This window comes from Chiloscyllium plagiosum, unplaced genomic scaffold (assembly GCF_037043375.1).
Source record: "Chiloscyllium plagiosum isolate Xiang-an unplaced genomic scaffold, Cpla_swu_hap1 HiC_scaffold_10, whole genome shotgun sequence".
NCBI lineage: Eukaryota > Metazoa > Chordata > Chondrichthyes > Orectolobiformes > Hemiscylliidae > Chiloscyllium > Chiloscyllium plagiosum.
This window is the reverse complement of record NW_028270148.1, coordinates 98,222,328-98,238,943: the sequence shown is the minus strand read 5'-3', so window position 1 is coordinate 98,238,943 and position 16,616 is coordinate 98,222,328. Positions and strand designations below refer to the sequence as shown.

The following is a 16,616-nucleotide window of genomic DNA, read 5'->3' as shown; positions in this document are numbered from 1 at the left end:
TGAAAATTTAAAAACTGAAGTACAGGTAGTTCTGCTATTACGTGCTAATTGTGTTTGTGTGCGATCCCGTGCTATATAAAAATCACGCCACAAAAATAGCACTAAGTGTTGGTGATGCAATCTCGTTATAGCCAACACGTTCTAAAAGTTTGCACTTTAGAAACAGCACCTTGTTCGCCAATCGCGTTACAGTCAATTTGATTGACAAAATGCACGTTATAGCCGAACTGCATGTACTTATTTTTATTTGACTTAATTGTGTAAACAAGACAGGTATTAGCTGAGGTGTAAATCATCCCTAATCTAATTGAATGTCAAAACAGTTAAACAGGCTAAAAACCCTAGTCTAATAAATTAAACAGATTTTGTAACAGTTAATTTAATAGTTAAGTATGGAGAAAAGTCGATAGGATTTACATGAAACAAACTTTATTCCTCACAGCATAGATACAAAACAGCTTCTGAACTTTCTGCACCTAAATTTAATAAAACTGGAATATAAACAAGATCCTTTGCCTTTGATTTTACTTGTAAATCGCTGTTAGCCTTCCAGACTTCCCTGGCCCTTTCTCACACTGAAAGCACCAAAAGAGCTTTTAAAAAAAAACTGTCCTTGGCCTTTGTGAAATACATGTGCAAAATCCTTTGCGATTTGATCAGAATAAAGAAAATAAAAGCATTTGTCTAAAACTCAGAATTGTCAATTAGAACATTAATTTTAAAGAGCACATAATTGTCTTTATTTGAGCTGATTGGCTTGACCACCATATCCCAATAATATAAAGTTTTGCATACAAAACCTCCTGAATGGCAGAGTTTGTCCCATGTGTTTGAGCCAAATTTAATTCTATATACAGATACAAGAACAATAAAAAGGTAACTGTCAAAAATAATTGCTATTTGCCACAATGAATTGAAACATCTGCAGTGGGGCAAACAACGCTACCAAATTTTGACAGAAAAATTAATCTTTTGTAGGAAAATAAGCATATAAATTATCTATTGCACAACAGTTAGCAAGAAACTTTATTAACCATGCACCACAAAAATAAGACACTCACAGTTCAATGGCTTTATTCCACATAATAACATAGCCTGAGAGTGTGAAAGACTCCACGTTGACAATATGTACATTGCCTCTTTCTGTGCCAACATACAACCATTTACTCTGGAAGGGCAGATGGCAAAATGTTATCCTGCAGAGAAGAAAAAAATGTTGAATGAAAATATTACCCATATGCTGTACTCAAATTTCACAAAAGAATATTTAATTAAAAAAGACAGATTTTCAATAAAAAAAAATTGATGGGGATGGTCTATGTTGACTGTACTAACAATTCACCCATTGAGCGCTCTGGTCACTCACAGCTGCATATGAAATTTCATTGAATAAAATGATAATTCATCTGTTGTGAAAGGGAACCAAATAACTAACTTACACTCTTCAGGCAATTGGAAAAACTTGCTAACCCTTTCCAGTTTGATCTGTGTGTGACTCTGTGTCCTCAGTGATTGGCATTAGTTTGCTGAAGTCGTACAACAAATCACTCAGGTCACTGAAATCACTGCCATCCTCAGGAAATATCCATCACGACATTTCATTCTGTTCTGATCAAACATATTGCAGGGCAAAATCATCTGGAGGCCAAATTTCTAACCAATATAATGCATATTTAAAGATAATTTTACCCACAGGCCTCCGTTCTGGTGAAACTTCACACATTTGAAACAAACAACTGCTCTCTCTATGCTAGATCTGTATGCTCCAACACTTTTTTTTAATTTCAGACTTCTAGCATCCAAGCTACTTTGCTTCCTCATAAATTTTATGCCCTTATATAGCCATTCTCTCGCAATTTATACAAAACTCAAAATTTGGGCTGAATGGCCTACAGGTTGTTGTGTACTAACGTACGTTTCGTCAACGTGACGTCGCTGTAAGGCGATTGTCAAATTGGGGATGCTGTTTCTACAGCATGAACTTTTAAAACATGTGTTGACTGTACTGCAATTACAGTGCCAACACTAAGTGCTGTTTCTAAAGCGTGATTTTTCCACAATGGGCAGGGTTGCACAAGAACGCAACTATTGCATTATAGAAGAACTGACTTTACTTCTGTTCCTTGTCTTATGTTCTCTTGTCTCTCCAATACTCCGTTTGGTTATCCACATTCATTCCACTGCTTAGGTGGGTTTTTGACATTCCTGACTACTACTTGGTTCAACAGTTTCCAGATCTCCAAAACTTACTGCTGTTTGGTGAAGCTCAGTATTAAACAAGTCATTTGATTTTTTTTGGATAAAGTTGTTTGCATGATTATCAGTGATGTGTAAATACTGAGACAGTTCCACAGCTCTTCTCACATTATCAGCCACTTTAGTTATAATTCATGAGCTAAACAATGTCAGATACTTTCTAGACAGTCATTCTTTACACTATCACTATTCCATCACACAATCCCTCATCATGCGAGTATACATTGTGAATTCTGTCATGTTTCATGGACACACTTGTACAAGACTACACATCTATATTTCAAAAACAGTATCTAATCTTAAATTTTACAAAAGTTTCCCAGAGTAAGATTCCTTTGCTGTAATTCAAGATTCACCAAAGCATTTTGGATAAGCCTACTCACATGTCAGTCATACAGAGGAGAAAAGAAAGCAAGAGAGTATAAAATTAAAGAATCTTCATGAAAACATTGAAAAAAGAAAAGGAAATTATAAGCCACAAAGGTTGAGAGAAGGAGATTCAGAGGTCGGGAGCATTATGGTGGCTGGCCTAAATGAACATGTTTATCAGCATCTGGGAGCGGCAGATAAACAAAAAGGGATAGTGCTAAATGAGACTGCACAAGCAAAGAACAGAAAGCAGAATACTGATGGTAGAAATCCAAAAAAAAGAGAAAACTCTGAATACTCAGGGGAGCTAGCAAGTATGGACAGAGAAACAGGAGTCAACCACCTGAAATACCAACTTTGCATATTTTCTCCAAAGACACGGTAAATTTTTAGCATTTATGAGATTTTGTTCAGAAAAAAAACTTGAATTTCTGCAATATCTTTCTCAAAATGAACATGTCCCAGAATATTTTAACTCCAGTTACATGCTTTTGAAGTGAGCGCCCAGGTTTTGCGATCAGGGTCATAAACACGGTTTCTGACACTGATTGCACATAAAAACACTTACACTTTGAGTGATTCAGCTCTCTAATTTCATGGATGAAACATGTTATGAAACAGTGGAGACCAAACCAGGAATGCTTGTAGACAGCATCCCCTGTTTCTAGAAATATTCTGTAGCCATAATGAAACAGCTGGGAGTAGGCATATCAAAGTTAAGTGGTAGTGGTGGGTGGTGTTTGGGCAGGGGGTGTCGGATGCCATGCTGGTGAGGAGGCCGAGTGTGGGAGGTTCAATGTGTATGTGTGCATATCTGTGTAGTAGAGGTGGCTTTCAATGCTCAAATTTTTCGGAATAACTATTAACCTCAAGTGCATCAGAGAACATTTTCACAGGGGTTCTAGGTAATCAGTGTAACACCCCTATTTAAAATTTCCAGTTAATTCTCAGAGAGAGAGAGAGTATGGACTGATTTTTGCATGGTCCGAACATACAATTCCAAGTTATTTTGCAAAAACAACTCTGGCCATTTCAATTTCTGGGCCACGGACTCAACTGGAACGCGATAAAATGCATCAGCAGTCGATCCATAACAGCTTCACGTCATGTCACATCTGGGGTTGCCAATGGCTAGAAATTAAACGGGACCAGCTGTTTAAATATTGTGGCTACAACAGCTAGTCAGAAGACGTAATTCTGCAGCAAGTAACTCATCTCCCGTTTCCCTAATGCCTGTCCATTATCAACCAAGCATGAACCAGAAGTGCAAGGGAATAGTCTCCACTTGCCTGGATGGATTCAGCTCCAACACTCAAAAAGCTTGACATTATTCAGGAGTAAGCAGCCAAACTGATCGGCACCCATTTACTATCTTCAACAGTCAAATCTTCACCAGTGACATAGTGTGCATCTGTGACAAGATGCATTGCAGCAGTTCGCTAAGACCCCTCTGACAGCATTTGCCACATGTGACCTCCACACTTAGGAGTACAAGGGTAGCAGATGTGGGGAAAACAAGCTTCCTGGCTTGGAAGTTTATCATTCCTCCATTATTATAGTGTTAAAATCCTGGAACTCCCTATCTAACAGCATTGTGGATATCCCTACATCCTGAGGACTGCAGTAGTTTAAGAAAGCAGCTCATCTCTACCTTCCCCACGGCTATTAAGGATGTGCTACACATGCTGGCTTAGGGAGCACGAGAGAGAGAGAGAGAGAGAGAGAGAGAGAGAGAGAGAGAGAGAGAGAGAGAGGGGGAGAGAGAGGGAGAGAGAGAGAGAGAGAGAGAGAGAGAGAGAGAGAGAGAGAGAGAGAGAGAGAGAGAGAGAGAGAGAGGAGAGAGAGAGAGAGAGAGAGAGGGAGGGAGAAAAAGGGGAGAGAGAGAGAGAGAGCGCACGCACATGGGGGAAGAGAGCAGGAGAGCGCGAAAAAAAAAGAGAAATGTTAGTCAGAACACAGACTCCCCTGTTCTTCTGCAAATTGTACCATGGGATTATTTATGCACTAAGTCTTATGCTGAAGAGGTCACATTGATTTAATTTGTTACTTTTCTTTCATATTTTAAAACAAATTATTGCTATGTATGTGCGCATGTGAGAGAGCGGGAACACGAATAGGAATGCAGTAGCAAGGAGTCTGGAGGAAAGGACGGGCTATCGAGACAGATGCGGGAGATGGAGATCTGAATACCTCATCAGATTTGGTAACAAATTTTGTTCAACCACAGTCCTGAGAAGTGTCTTGGAAGTGTCTTTACAATATTAAAGGCTTTTTAAATAAAATTCATTTGTGGGATGTGGGCGTTGCTGGCTTGCCAGTATTTATTGCCCATCCCTAGTTGCACTTGAGATGGCGGTGGTGAGCTGCCTTCTTAAACCGCTGCAGTCCACCTGCTGTGGGTTGACCCACAATGCCATTAGGGAGGGAATTCCAAGACTTTGACCCAGCAACAGTGGAGGGGTGCCAATATATTTCCTAGTCAGGATGGTGAGTGGCTTGGAGGGGAACTTCGTGTGGTGTTCTCATATATCTGCTGCTCTTGTCTTTCTAGATGGAAGTGTTCGTGGGCTTGGAAGATGCTGCCTGAGGATCTTTGGTGAATTTCTGCAATGCATTTTTTTGGAGATAGTACACACTGTTGTTCCGGAGCATCAAAGGTAGAAGGAGTAAATGCTTGAGGATGTCATGCCAATCAAGCAGGTTGCTTTGTCTTGAATGGTACCAAGCTTCTTGAGCGTCATTGGGACTGCACTTATCCAGGCAAGTGGGGAGTATTCCATCACACTCCTGACTTGTGCCTTGTCAATGGTGGACAGGCTTTGAGGAGTCAGATGATGAGTTACTCGCTGCAGTATTCCTAGCTTCTGACCTGCTCTTGTAACTACTGTGTTTAGGTGCAAATAAATGCAAGTTGCCATCATATTTTTATGCACATGTTCTTGACAATAAAATTGTGACTAATCAATCTTCAACGATGTAACATTCAAGGAGTCCAAGCCAAGGGCAGAGAAATATGCAATTTTAGGAGGGGTAATGTTGTGTAAATTGAAGAACTGAGGGGAGGAAGAAAGAACAGGGCAGAAGCACAGTGGACTGGGTAACAGAGTCATCCTATGTTTAAGAAGCAAGGTCTGACAAGATTGCAAAAAGTAGAATAGCTTTTCAATTCAGGCTCTTATTAAAAGTAGTAAAACATTTTCAGAGTTTTTTTTTGCTCAGACAGAGTTTTAGAATAATTACTAATATGATCATTGACGATTCTAAACTTACACGATGACCTCTACTTCACCTAAAGTTATAAAATGACACCAATAAATGTACTGGTGATTAGGTTACAATTGGTGCAAGGAATGCTAACTCACTACCTCCTCCTCAAAAGTAATTCGGAATGGTCAATGAATCATAGCTCTGCCAACTTTCACACCCTATGAACAAATAAATAAAACTTAATGGGAGCAATGCAATAATTTCACACTAAATCAGTTTGTCATTAGGTCACTAATATTTTATAACATCTCAGTGGAATATTGCATAGGTGGAAGGAATTTTAAAATTGTGATTGAGAGTTTAGGGTAGAAATTATTTTACATTTCAAGGGAATAGGAACAGACAATGTTTTCATTTGCCCACCAAGAACAAAACAAGCCATAAGAAACTAATTTTGCCCGTGGCTTGTTCAGATCTTCATCTGATTTTTTTTGTGATTAGATGTAGTAACTACAAAACATAACACTTTAAATTCTAGTGTGATGTAGCTTTTCAGCACCTGTGGCCATGTTTCCAATAATCTAGTCAGCATATTCCTGTCAAATTTCCAATTAAACTAGCCATTCCTAAATGGTCTTACCAACCATAAAACAACTTGCTTTTTTTTTTATTAATAGAATCCAAAATGAAGAAATATGTCCAAGGTGTTTCAGAAGTCAAAACAACAGCAATTTTAAAAGGGAGAAGAACAGACAAAGGAAGCACATAGTGGCGAGAGGGAGAGCGCGAGGGAGAGGAACTTGCACAGTTGCTGCCTTTGCTGTTTTTGAATTCATGTATCGCTGGACATCGGAGTGCATCTGGGAAAATTAACAATGAAATTCACAACTAATCTTGGAGGAACCGATTTGGGCAAAGTTCACAACACAGAATCAGATAAGTTAATTGTTGTTTTAAGTCTGTCCAAGAGAAAGGCAGTATTGGTGAGTACAATAGGTTCTTTCTTGATAATGTGTTTTTGGAGATAAGTCTCTTGATATAAATATCTATTCTCAAAATATAAGCCATAGCTATTAATTTAACCTGGTGCTGTGTTTTGTAAAAGAATAAGACGGTGTTATTTTCTGGGTCTGTAGATTGTAAAGGAGCAAAAATGGCCTTTGCAGTGATGTGTACTTCTTGTCAGATGTGGGAGTTGAAAGAGAGTTTAAGGGTTACTGCGGATTATATCTGCCATAAATGCTGTTGGATGCAAATCTTATCAGATCGAGTGGATCAGTTGGAGAGACAGATAGAAGCGATGAGGAATTTGCAACAGCAACAGTATGTGATGGATGGCAGTTACAGGAAGGGGGTAAAGTCTCAGATACAGTCACATAGATGGTTAACTCCAGGAAGGGTAAGAGAGGTACGCACCTCGGGCAGGAGTCTTTTGTGGATATAGCCATTTCAAACAGGTATGCTGTTTTGGAAAGTGTAGGGGGTGATGGATTCTCAGGGGAACGTAGCACAAACAGCCAAATGTCTGGTATTGAGACTGGCTCTAATGCAACGAGGGGTACGTCGGCTTCCAAGAGACCAGATGGGCCAATGGGCTGAGAAGTGTCAGATGGAGTTTTATTCAGATAAATGCGAGGTGCTGCCTTTTGGGAAAACATATCTTAGCAGGACTTATACACTGAACGGTAATTTCCTAGGGAGTGTTGCTGAACAAAGAGACCTTGGAGTGCAGGTTCATAGCTCCTTGAAAGTGGAGTCGCAGGTAGATAGGATTGTGAAGGTGGTGTTTGGTATGCTTTCCTTTATTGGTCAGAGTATTGAGTACAGGAGTTGGGAGGTAATGTTGCAGCTGTACAGGACACTGGTTAGGCCACTGTTGGAATATTGCATGCAATTCTGGTCTCCTTCGTATTGGAAAGATGTTGAAACACCTCAAAGGGTTCAGAAAAGATTTACAAGGATGTTGCCAGGGTTGGAGGATTTGAGCTATAGGGAGAGGCTGAACAGGCTGGGGCTGTTTTTCCTGGATTGTCGGAGGCTGAGGAGTGACCTTATAGAGGTTTACAAAATTATGAGGGGTATGGATAGGATAAATAGACAAAGTCTTTTTCTTGGGGTCGGGGAGCCCAGAACTAGAGGGCATAGGTTTAGGGTGAGAGGGGAAAGATATAAGAGAGATCCTAAGGGGCAACTTTTTCCACGCAGAGAGTGGTACATATATGGAATGAGCTGCCAGACGATGTGGTGGAGGCTCGTACAATTGCAACATTTGACAGGCATTTGGATGGGTATATGAATAGGAAGGGTTTGGAGGGATATGGACCAGGTGCTGGCAGGTGGGACTAGATTGGGTTGGGATATCTGGTCGGCATGGACAAGTTGGACCGAAGGATCTATTTCCATGCTGTACATCTCTACGATTCTATGATTAAGTGCTCAGGAGATCAAACTACGCAGTAGGGAAGGGGACTGCAAGCTAACGGGTCCCAACTGCTATAGGTATAGAAATTGGTAGACTCCACCACAGAGGACATTGAAAGTTGATTCCATTCTATACCTAGTATTACAAAGTATGTATTGAAGCTTATACCTCATTCTCCTTAGCCCCTTGGACCTCTAGGTTTTTGGATATTTCTAGTATCCTCAACAGTGAGAAACAAAGTAACCATTTAGCTTATCTGAGATTTCTCTATTCCCCATTATAAATTCTCCTGACTGTCTGTAAATAGCCCCACATTGATTTCAAGTCGGAGAAAGTGAGGACTTCAGATGCCAGAGGTCAGAGTCGAAATTGTGGTGCTGGAAAAACACAGCAGGGTCAGGCAGCATCCAAGGAGCAGGAGAATCGACATTTTTGGGCAAGAGCCCTTCATCAGAAAGGATGCTTGAGAGCCGAGGGGATGGATAGATGAATCTTATCTCTCCACCCCTGCAGCTCACAAGCCTCCTTCCTGATGAAGGGCTCTTGTCCAAAACGTTGATTCTCCTGCTCCTCGGATGCTGCCTGTCCTGCTGTACTTTTCCAGCACCACACTCTCGTCCCACATTAATTCGAGCCAATCATTTCATTTTTCCTACCTTTAGAATTTTTTACAGTCAGTTTTTAATACATTTGGTCGACTGCATTTATATTCTATTCTCCCTTTCCTCAGTATCTTGGTTCTCTTTTGTTGTATTCTATAAACATTCCAAACCTCAGAATTACTGTTCTTCTTGGCAACTTCACAGGCCTTTCTTTTTTCAGATTAGATTACTTACAGTGTGAAACAGGCCCTTCGGCCCAACAAGTCCACACCGCCCCGCCGAAGCGCAACCCACCCAAACCCTACATTTACCCCTTACCTAACACTCCATACTTCTATTAGCGAGTTATTGACTTTAAAAAAAGTTTTTCCACCTTGAAGATAAATATAGTTGCTGAGAGTCATGCAACTGTTCTTTAAATTGCCTATGTACAATCCTGTCATTTAATGTATCTCCAACCTTAGATAACACAACTTGCATACTCCCACAGTATCATCACCATTAAATGAGGGTATCAACAGTGGTTAAAAGAGAACAGGAAAGCAAGCCATGAGCAGCACCAGGCATACCCAACAATAATGCGTCAACCCAGCAAAACTACATAACAGGACTACTTGGCACAGCAAAAAGAATAAGTAGGCATAGTGACTGACAGAACTAATTGGTCCTGCAACCAGTGCACCACATCTAAGCTATGCAGTCCTGCCAAGTCCAGTCATGAATGGTGGTGAACAATGAAACAACTCACTGGAGGCAGCAGCTCCAAAAATATTCCCATCCTCAATGATGGGAGAGCCCAGTAAATCGATGCAAACGATAAGGCTGAGGCATTTGCGACCATCTTCAGCCAGAAGTGCTGAGTAGATGTTCCATTCCAGCCTCCTCTGGAAATCCACAGTATCACAGATGCCTGTCTTTTGCCAATTCAATTCACTCCATGTGATATGGAGGAACAGTAAGGAACAATTGGAGGCACTGGATACTATCAAGACTATAGGCCCTGACACATTCCACAATAGCACTGAAGACTTGTGTTCCTGAACCTGCTGCTCCCCTAGCCAACTTGCTCCAGTACAGCTACACCACTGGCTACATCCACCCAACAAAGTATAAAATTGCCCAGGTATGCCCTGTATATAAAAACAGGACAAACCCAAACTGGCCAGTTACCACTCTGACAATCTACTCTCAATCAATAAAGTGATGGAAGGGTTCACCTGCTCAGCAATAACCAGTTTGTGTTCTGCCAGAGCCACTAAGCTCTTGACCTCATCACAGCTTTGGTTCAAGCATGGACAAAACAGCTGAATTCCGGAGGGGAGGTGAAAGTGACAGCCCTCAGCAATTGACCAAGTGAGGCATTAAGAAGTCCTTACAAAACTGGAGTCAAAACTGGATATAGAGGGAAAACTCTCCGAAGGCTGTAGTAATCGCTGGTACACAGAAGGATGGTTATAACTAGAGGTCAGTCGACTCAGCTCCAGAATATCTCCGCTGGAGTTCCTTAGGGCAGTGTCCTCAGTCCAACTATTCCCAGCTGCCTCATCAATCATCTTCCCTCCATCATATGGTCAGGAGTGTGGATGTTTATCAATGATTGTAATGTTCATCACCATTTGTGACAACTCAGATATGATGCAGGTCATGTTCAAATGAAACAAGTGCTGGATAATATTCAGGCTTGAGCTGAAAAGTGGCAAGTATCATTCACACCACACAAATGCAGGCAAAGACCATCTCCAATAAGAGACAATCCAGCCATCAGCCCTTGACATTCAATGGTATTATCATCACTGATTCTCCCATGATCAAGATTCTTGGAGTTACCATTAACCAGACTAGCTACAAGACTGAGCAGGTCAGAACCTAGGAATACTGCAGTGAGTAACTCACCTCCTGACTCCCCAAAAACCTGTCCATCATCTATACAGCACAAGTCAGCAATGTATTAGAATATTCCAGATTGCCTGTATAGTGAAGCTGTAATACTCAAGAAGCTTGATACCATCCAAGATAAAGCAGCCTACTTGATTACCACCACATTCATACACATCATCAATGCTTAGGGGAGCGTGCACGATCTACAAGATGTACTGCAGAAATTCAACAAAGCTTCTTGGAACGATTCAAACTCACAAACACTTTTACCGAGAAGGACAAGGGCAACAGGATATGTGATAACAGCAACATCTCCAAGCTACTCACCATCCTGACTTAAAAATATATCACTGTTCCTAAATCCTTGAATTTCCTCCCTGACAGCATTCTGGGTCTGCCTTCATCAAATGGACTGCAGCTGTTAAAGTGGGGAGGGTGAGAAAAAATGCTGCCCAGGCATTAACATCCACATATCACGTGTGGATTTTTAAAAAAGTGCCTTATGTCTTAATGACTTTCCTTATTCAAATTCAACACCTCTATTTGACAATGAACCCTGACTTTCAAACAATGTAAGATCCTAATCATATTGTGTTCACTGATCCTAAAAAGTTATTTTCCAAAAAGATGGTTAATTAGCCCTTCTGCATTACATAATACCAAATCTAATCTGTTCCTCAACATACTGCTCTGGAAAACCAACCTTCTGCAGCTTTAGTGTTCAGCTGATTTACTTAGTCTTTTTGCAGATTCAAGTCACTTGATGACAGCCATGTTGGCCATGCCGCATGATTCTCTCAGCTCCTGATTAACACCATGCCCCACACTACCTCTACTATTCGAAGGCCTGTAAACAATTCCAACTCAATGTATGTTGTTACTTGGCTCCACCCAAAACAGATTCCACTATTACGATACGGAAGGTCGAACTCCTCTTAATTAAATCAAACATCCAGAAAAACTCGCCTTGCTTTGTAATCTGTTAAAATGTAAGTGACAGAACTCTCAGCTTCCACTATTTAAAGAAAAAATATCAATTTATTTTTCTAACTCTAACAGTGAACATTAAACAAAAAAACTTCAAAAACCAATTCCCCCTTTCTCAACTACTTACTATGTGACTCCAACTCTATAAAAATAGGAATGTTCCAATAAGATGCTTTTACATTAAGTTAATCTCAAAACCAGTCTGTCTTCTTCTGCGTCTTCACTCTTTCCGCTGATCTCCCTGGGTTGTTGTCTTTCTTTGTACTGTGACTATGTTTCACATGAAAAGGTACCTTTAATAGAGTGTGTTTTCTAATTTCTTTGAAAGGAAGATGCTAGATTGGCAGTTAGCTCTCCAGCAGTTTTTCCTCTCTATGGCAGTTGCTCTCTGACCTATTTTCAAAACGTCTGCATTCTGATATCTCCAACATCAGACTGTGTCATTGGTTAGATGTTAGCAAAACAATAAATTCAAACTCAATTGGGTTTTAATATTCTGGAACATAATTTAAACTGATTGGTTAAATTCGAGTTGTCAAATGAGCAACCAAAACTCAAAACCATTTCACAGGTAAATGTTATGTATTTTCAATTCTGCAGAAAACTCGGACTATCATTCAGTCGTATATATAACTGCTCGTAATCTCAGTTCAGAACAACATTCACTCATTCCTAAAGGTACATGTCTTCAACTTCATAACACCACACCCTATTTTTCATGAGACTCTCCCATCCTTTATGATCAGCACAAGTCCACTACCTCTTTTTTTTGGCTGTTCGTTCTAAACATTGAACACCCTTAAAATATATAATTCATGTCTTGGTCACCATTCAACCATGTTTGTCATGGCAATTAAATCAAATCCATGTCTATTTTTGCCTTACATCGTCTACATTTTTGCAAACGTGCAGTGTATTTGGTGAGAGTGACTCTTAACTTTATGTTTTTGATATCTTTCTGATTTCAAAGCAGGCATGCTGCTTGGCTTCATTTCGCCCATTTTCTAGTCTCCCTAGCTTCTTTTCAACTTCCTGTGGCTAACATCATTGGGTTACCCCTCAGATAACCATTCCCGAGGAGCTAGTTTAAACACACCTCAACAGCACCAACAAATCTCTGTCAGTTCTGTTAATGGGTAATCCAACCAATTTGTACAGGTATACAAGATATTGTGGTGTTTTCCCAGATAACTACTCCTGGTACCTTGTAATATTTGCCACCTCTACCAGCATATGCTATTGTGTAAGGTTATGAGAGGTAGTTTGTTAGAACTCAATCCTCCTTTGCCTTGGGTCTGTCTAGTGGTTAGAGGCAGAGCTACACCACTGTTGAATATCTGTCAGGGACAAAAAACACTGTTCTTGATTAAGAATAAGCTTTATTGCATGGAAACATTTAGTTCAATCAATCACATTTGGTCAGGCTAATCACTCGGACCTTAAGGTGCTGATGCAGATACATTTGTTCTCTCCAAAAGCTGGAGTAGAATTCCTTGTCTCTACCCACAAATCATGTGAGACCTCCACAGGACGTGCGCAAACATGAATGTTAACCTCCTCGAGGAATGTTACTGTATACAGACACTTTACTTCCCTTAAAAATGGGAACCAGTATCCTATCCAACCTATATCACTCAAAGTCACTAAAAATCAACTGGTCATTCATTTTGTTTGCTACCAGCAAAAGCCTGCTATGTATCATTTGGTTTGTGAAACTCTGATTACACCTCAGAAACCAACATTATTGTAGCATGCGTCAATCCTCTGACAAGCAATGCACCTAGTGCTATTTCCCTATCTTCTCTTTAAACTACAAATTCTTTTTCAGGTAACAATCATATTCCATCTTGAATGCCTTTATTGAACCTGCCCTACCAGAGTCAGAGGTAGCACACTGCAGATGTTAGCGCTTTGTCGTGTGAAAATGTTCCTTAATGATTCAATTGCTTCTCAAAAGGCATTCAATATGATGTCTCATAGAAGGCTGATTGAAAAATTCAGGCATTTGGTACAATAGGAAAAGTACTAACATGGATAGAGGTTTGCAGTCCACTGATGAAATTGACCCCATACTCATGCCTGTCCACCACAGTTCTTCACCAGAAGAAGTCACTTCTGAAGATATGAAATACAGCAAAATATGGAAAAGACTTTACATTGATGGCAAGCTATTAACCGAGTTCACCACTTCCTACTTGTTTCAAGATCTTTGAATTTAGCCCGAACCTATATTTCCAGATGTAGAGATCATCCTTAATGTTGACCAAGTTGGCTTCCAACAGGGATGTATGATATGATCAAGTTCTGGCATTCACCACTTGCACTGAAAAATGATCTCCAAGCATGTGCTGAAATTAGCTGGCTATGGTACAATGTGCCATACTGGTCTAGAACCAAAGCTATTCAGCTTCCAACCTGAACCAGGGCAGTTATTAAAACACTTGTCCGCAACACAGGATTTAGAGTCTACCTTTCACAAGGGAAAAATGCATGGATAAGATTGGTAATGCGTGGCCACAAGAAATAGGAACAGGAGTTGACAGTTTGCCCCCTTGAGCCAATTCCGCCATTCAATAGGACCACAACTGACCTGACAGCCCTCACATCCATTTTCCTGCTTTTTCCCCCAGAACCCTTGATTCTCCTGCTGATCATGCATCTATCACAGCCTTAAATATACACAAGGATGACAGCTCTCTATGGCAAAGAGTTCCAAAGGCATGCAATCATAAGTGACCTCATTCTTAAATTGGCACTCCTTTATTGCTCTCTGGTCTTAGACTCTTCCAGGAGGAGAAATATCCTATCAGTATTTATCTTGTTTAGCCCCTTGAGAATCCTTTACGTTTCAATTAGATCACCTCTTATTCTCTTAAATTACAATAAGTACAGTCCCAATCTTTTCTTATAATACAATCCCTTCATACCAGGAATTGTCCTAGTAAATCGTCTGACTGCCTCCAAAGAAATAATATGAGAACTAAAACTGCTCTCAGTACTCCAGATATGGTCTCAACTTCACCTTTCACAGTTGCAGTAATCCCTACTACTCTTATACACCAATACCGCACCCCCACGAAATAATCCACAGGACTCCATGCTAGCCCCAAAGATTCCACTATGTATAATACAAATGTAATGCCAACAATCACCCAGGCAGTACGGTGGCACAGTGGTTAGCACTGCTGCCTCACAGCACCAGAGATCTGGGTTCAAATCCCGCCTCAGGCAACTGTCTGTGTGGAGTTTGCACATTCTCCCCTGTTCTGTGTGGGTTTCCTCCGGGTGCTCCGGTTTCCTCCCACAGTCTAAAGATGTGCAGGTTAGTTGAATTGGCCATGCTAAATTGCCCGTAGTATTAGGTGAAGGGGTAAAGGTAGGGAAATGGGTCTGGGTGGGTTGCTTTTCGGAGGGTCAGTGTGGACTTGTTGGGCCGAAGGGCCTGTTTCCACACTTTAAGAAATCAGATGTCAAGTTCTTATTTGCATCTGTTGTGCTACCAAAGTTCAACTACTGCACACTGTACTAGATCCTTAACAACAAATGTTACAAAGATCTCAGTGAATCCCTCTGAAACCATATGCAATGTATTCTAACTCCACAATGCCAATGAAGAATTGAATATCCACACGGATGGTCAGAACTCAACCATGACCCCAACTCAACATATTTGGGAAAAGTGTTTAAATAAGATCTTGTCTTTTGGGGAATATTAGAAAAATGCAGAAAACTCTGTACTGTTGCAACACTCATCACCTCTGTACTTGCCCTAACACACTCTGAAACAGTGTGAACTATCTGGCAAAGATAATCTCCCACACAAGACCGTGAAACATAGGAATATGACTGGCTCTTCAGCCCACTGCATAGTATAGAAGACTCAATGAGATCATGATTGATCTGATCATCCTCAACTCCATTTTCCTGTCCTTTCCCTCTAACCCTTGATTCCTTTAATTAAAAATCTCACTCAGCCTTGAATAGACTTAATGATCCAACTCTACAGCCATCTGTGGTAAGGAATTCCACAGATTCACAATCCTCCGAAGAAATTCCTCCTCATTTTTGTCTTAAATGTGGGACCATTTATTCTGAGATTATGTTCACTGGTGCTAGGATCTGCCATAAGAGAAAACAACCTTTCTGCAACTACTCTGTCAAGTCCTCAAACTCTTATATGGCTCAAAAAAAAAAGGCCACCTCTCATTCTTCTCCATTTCAAGAAGTATAGGCCTAATCTACTTAACCCCTCCTTGTAAGAAGATGCCTATATATCAGATATCAGCTTTGTTTCAAGGTAGTCCTTAGGAGGTTCACAAAGGCACATGTTTGTTGCATTCAATCAAATTCAACAATGTGCATAATTGAAACCCATCAGTACTTCCAAATCCTTGGCTTACTGTGCTCTTAAATATCACTCCTCAAACACTTGATGATGAAAACCCACAAACTTTGAAACCATATGCACTATTCCACAATCACCTGTTCATTCTATCTACTTCACCCAGTCTTCCACTTTGGCATCCAAATGGAATAAAATCGCCATAAAACAAGATCCACCAGATATCTTTTAGATCAACAAATGGGAAATATGAGAAATCACAATTATATTTCTCGTGACAAATCCCATCTGTTGAATGGCAGGCTTTGAATTACCATGGTGAGATTGGCCCTTATTAAACAAGTTCAAAACAAATCAGGGCTCCAATGCAGCCAACTTCCACTGGTGGGGCCTTGGTACAAGCACTTTACGCATTTGCAGAGAAACAAACAATGCAGCACATTACAAAGGAGTTTCCCCTCTACAAAATAAACAGTAGATAAGTCATCATAACCTAACAAACGAGGAGGCTACTGCTTAGCTCCAGGGATTTTCATTTGCCATATAACAATTC

At 40.4% G+C, this 16,616-nt stretch overlaps 1 protein-coding gene across 7 annotated transcripts in view; it reads right to left on the bottom strand.

Moving 5' to 3' along the window:
- stxbp5a (syntaxin binding protein 5a (tomosyn)) overlaps positions 1 to 16,616 on the bottom strand; it is a 243,691-nt gene that overhangs the window by 148,599 nt on the left and 78,476 nt on the right. For all 7 annotated transcript variants that reach the window (XM_043696459.2, XM_043696460.2, XM_043696462.2 and 4 more), the window contains exon 5: positions 1,062 to 1,196. In XM_043696459.2, coding sequence (XP_043552394.1) covers positions 1,062 to 1,196 — 135 coding nt within the window. The remainder of the gene's footprint in view (positions 1 to 1,061; positions 1,197 to 16,616) is intronic.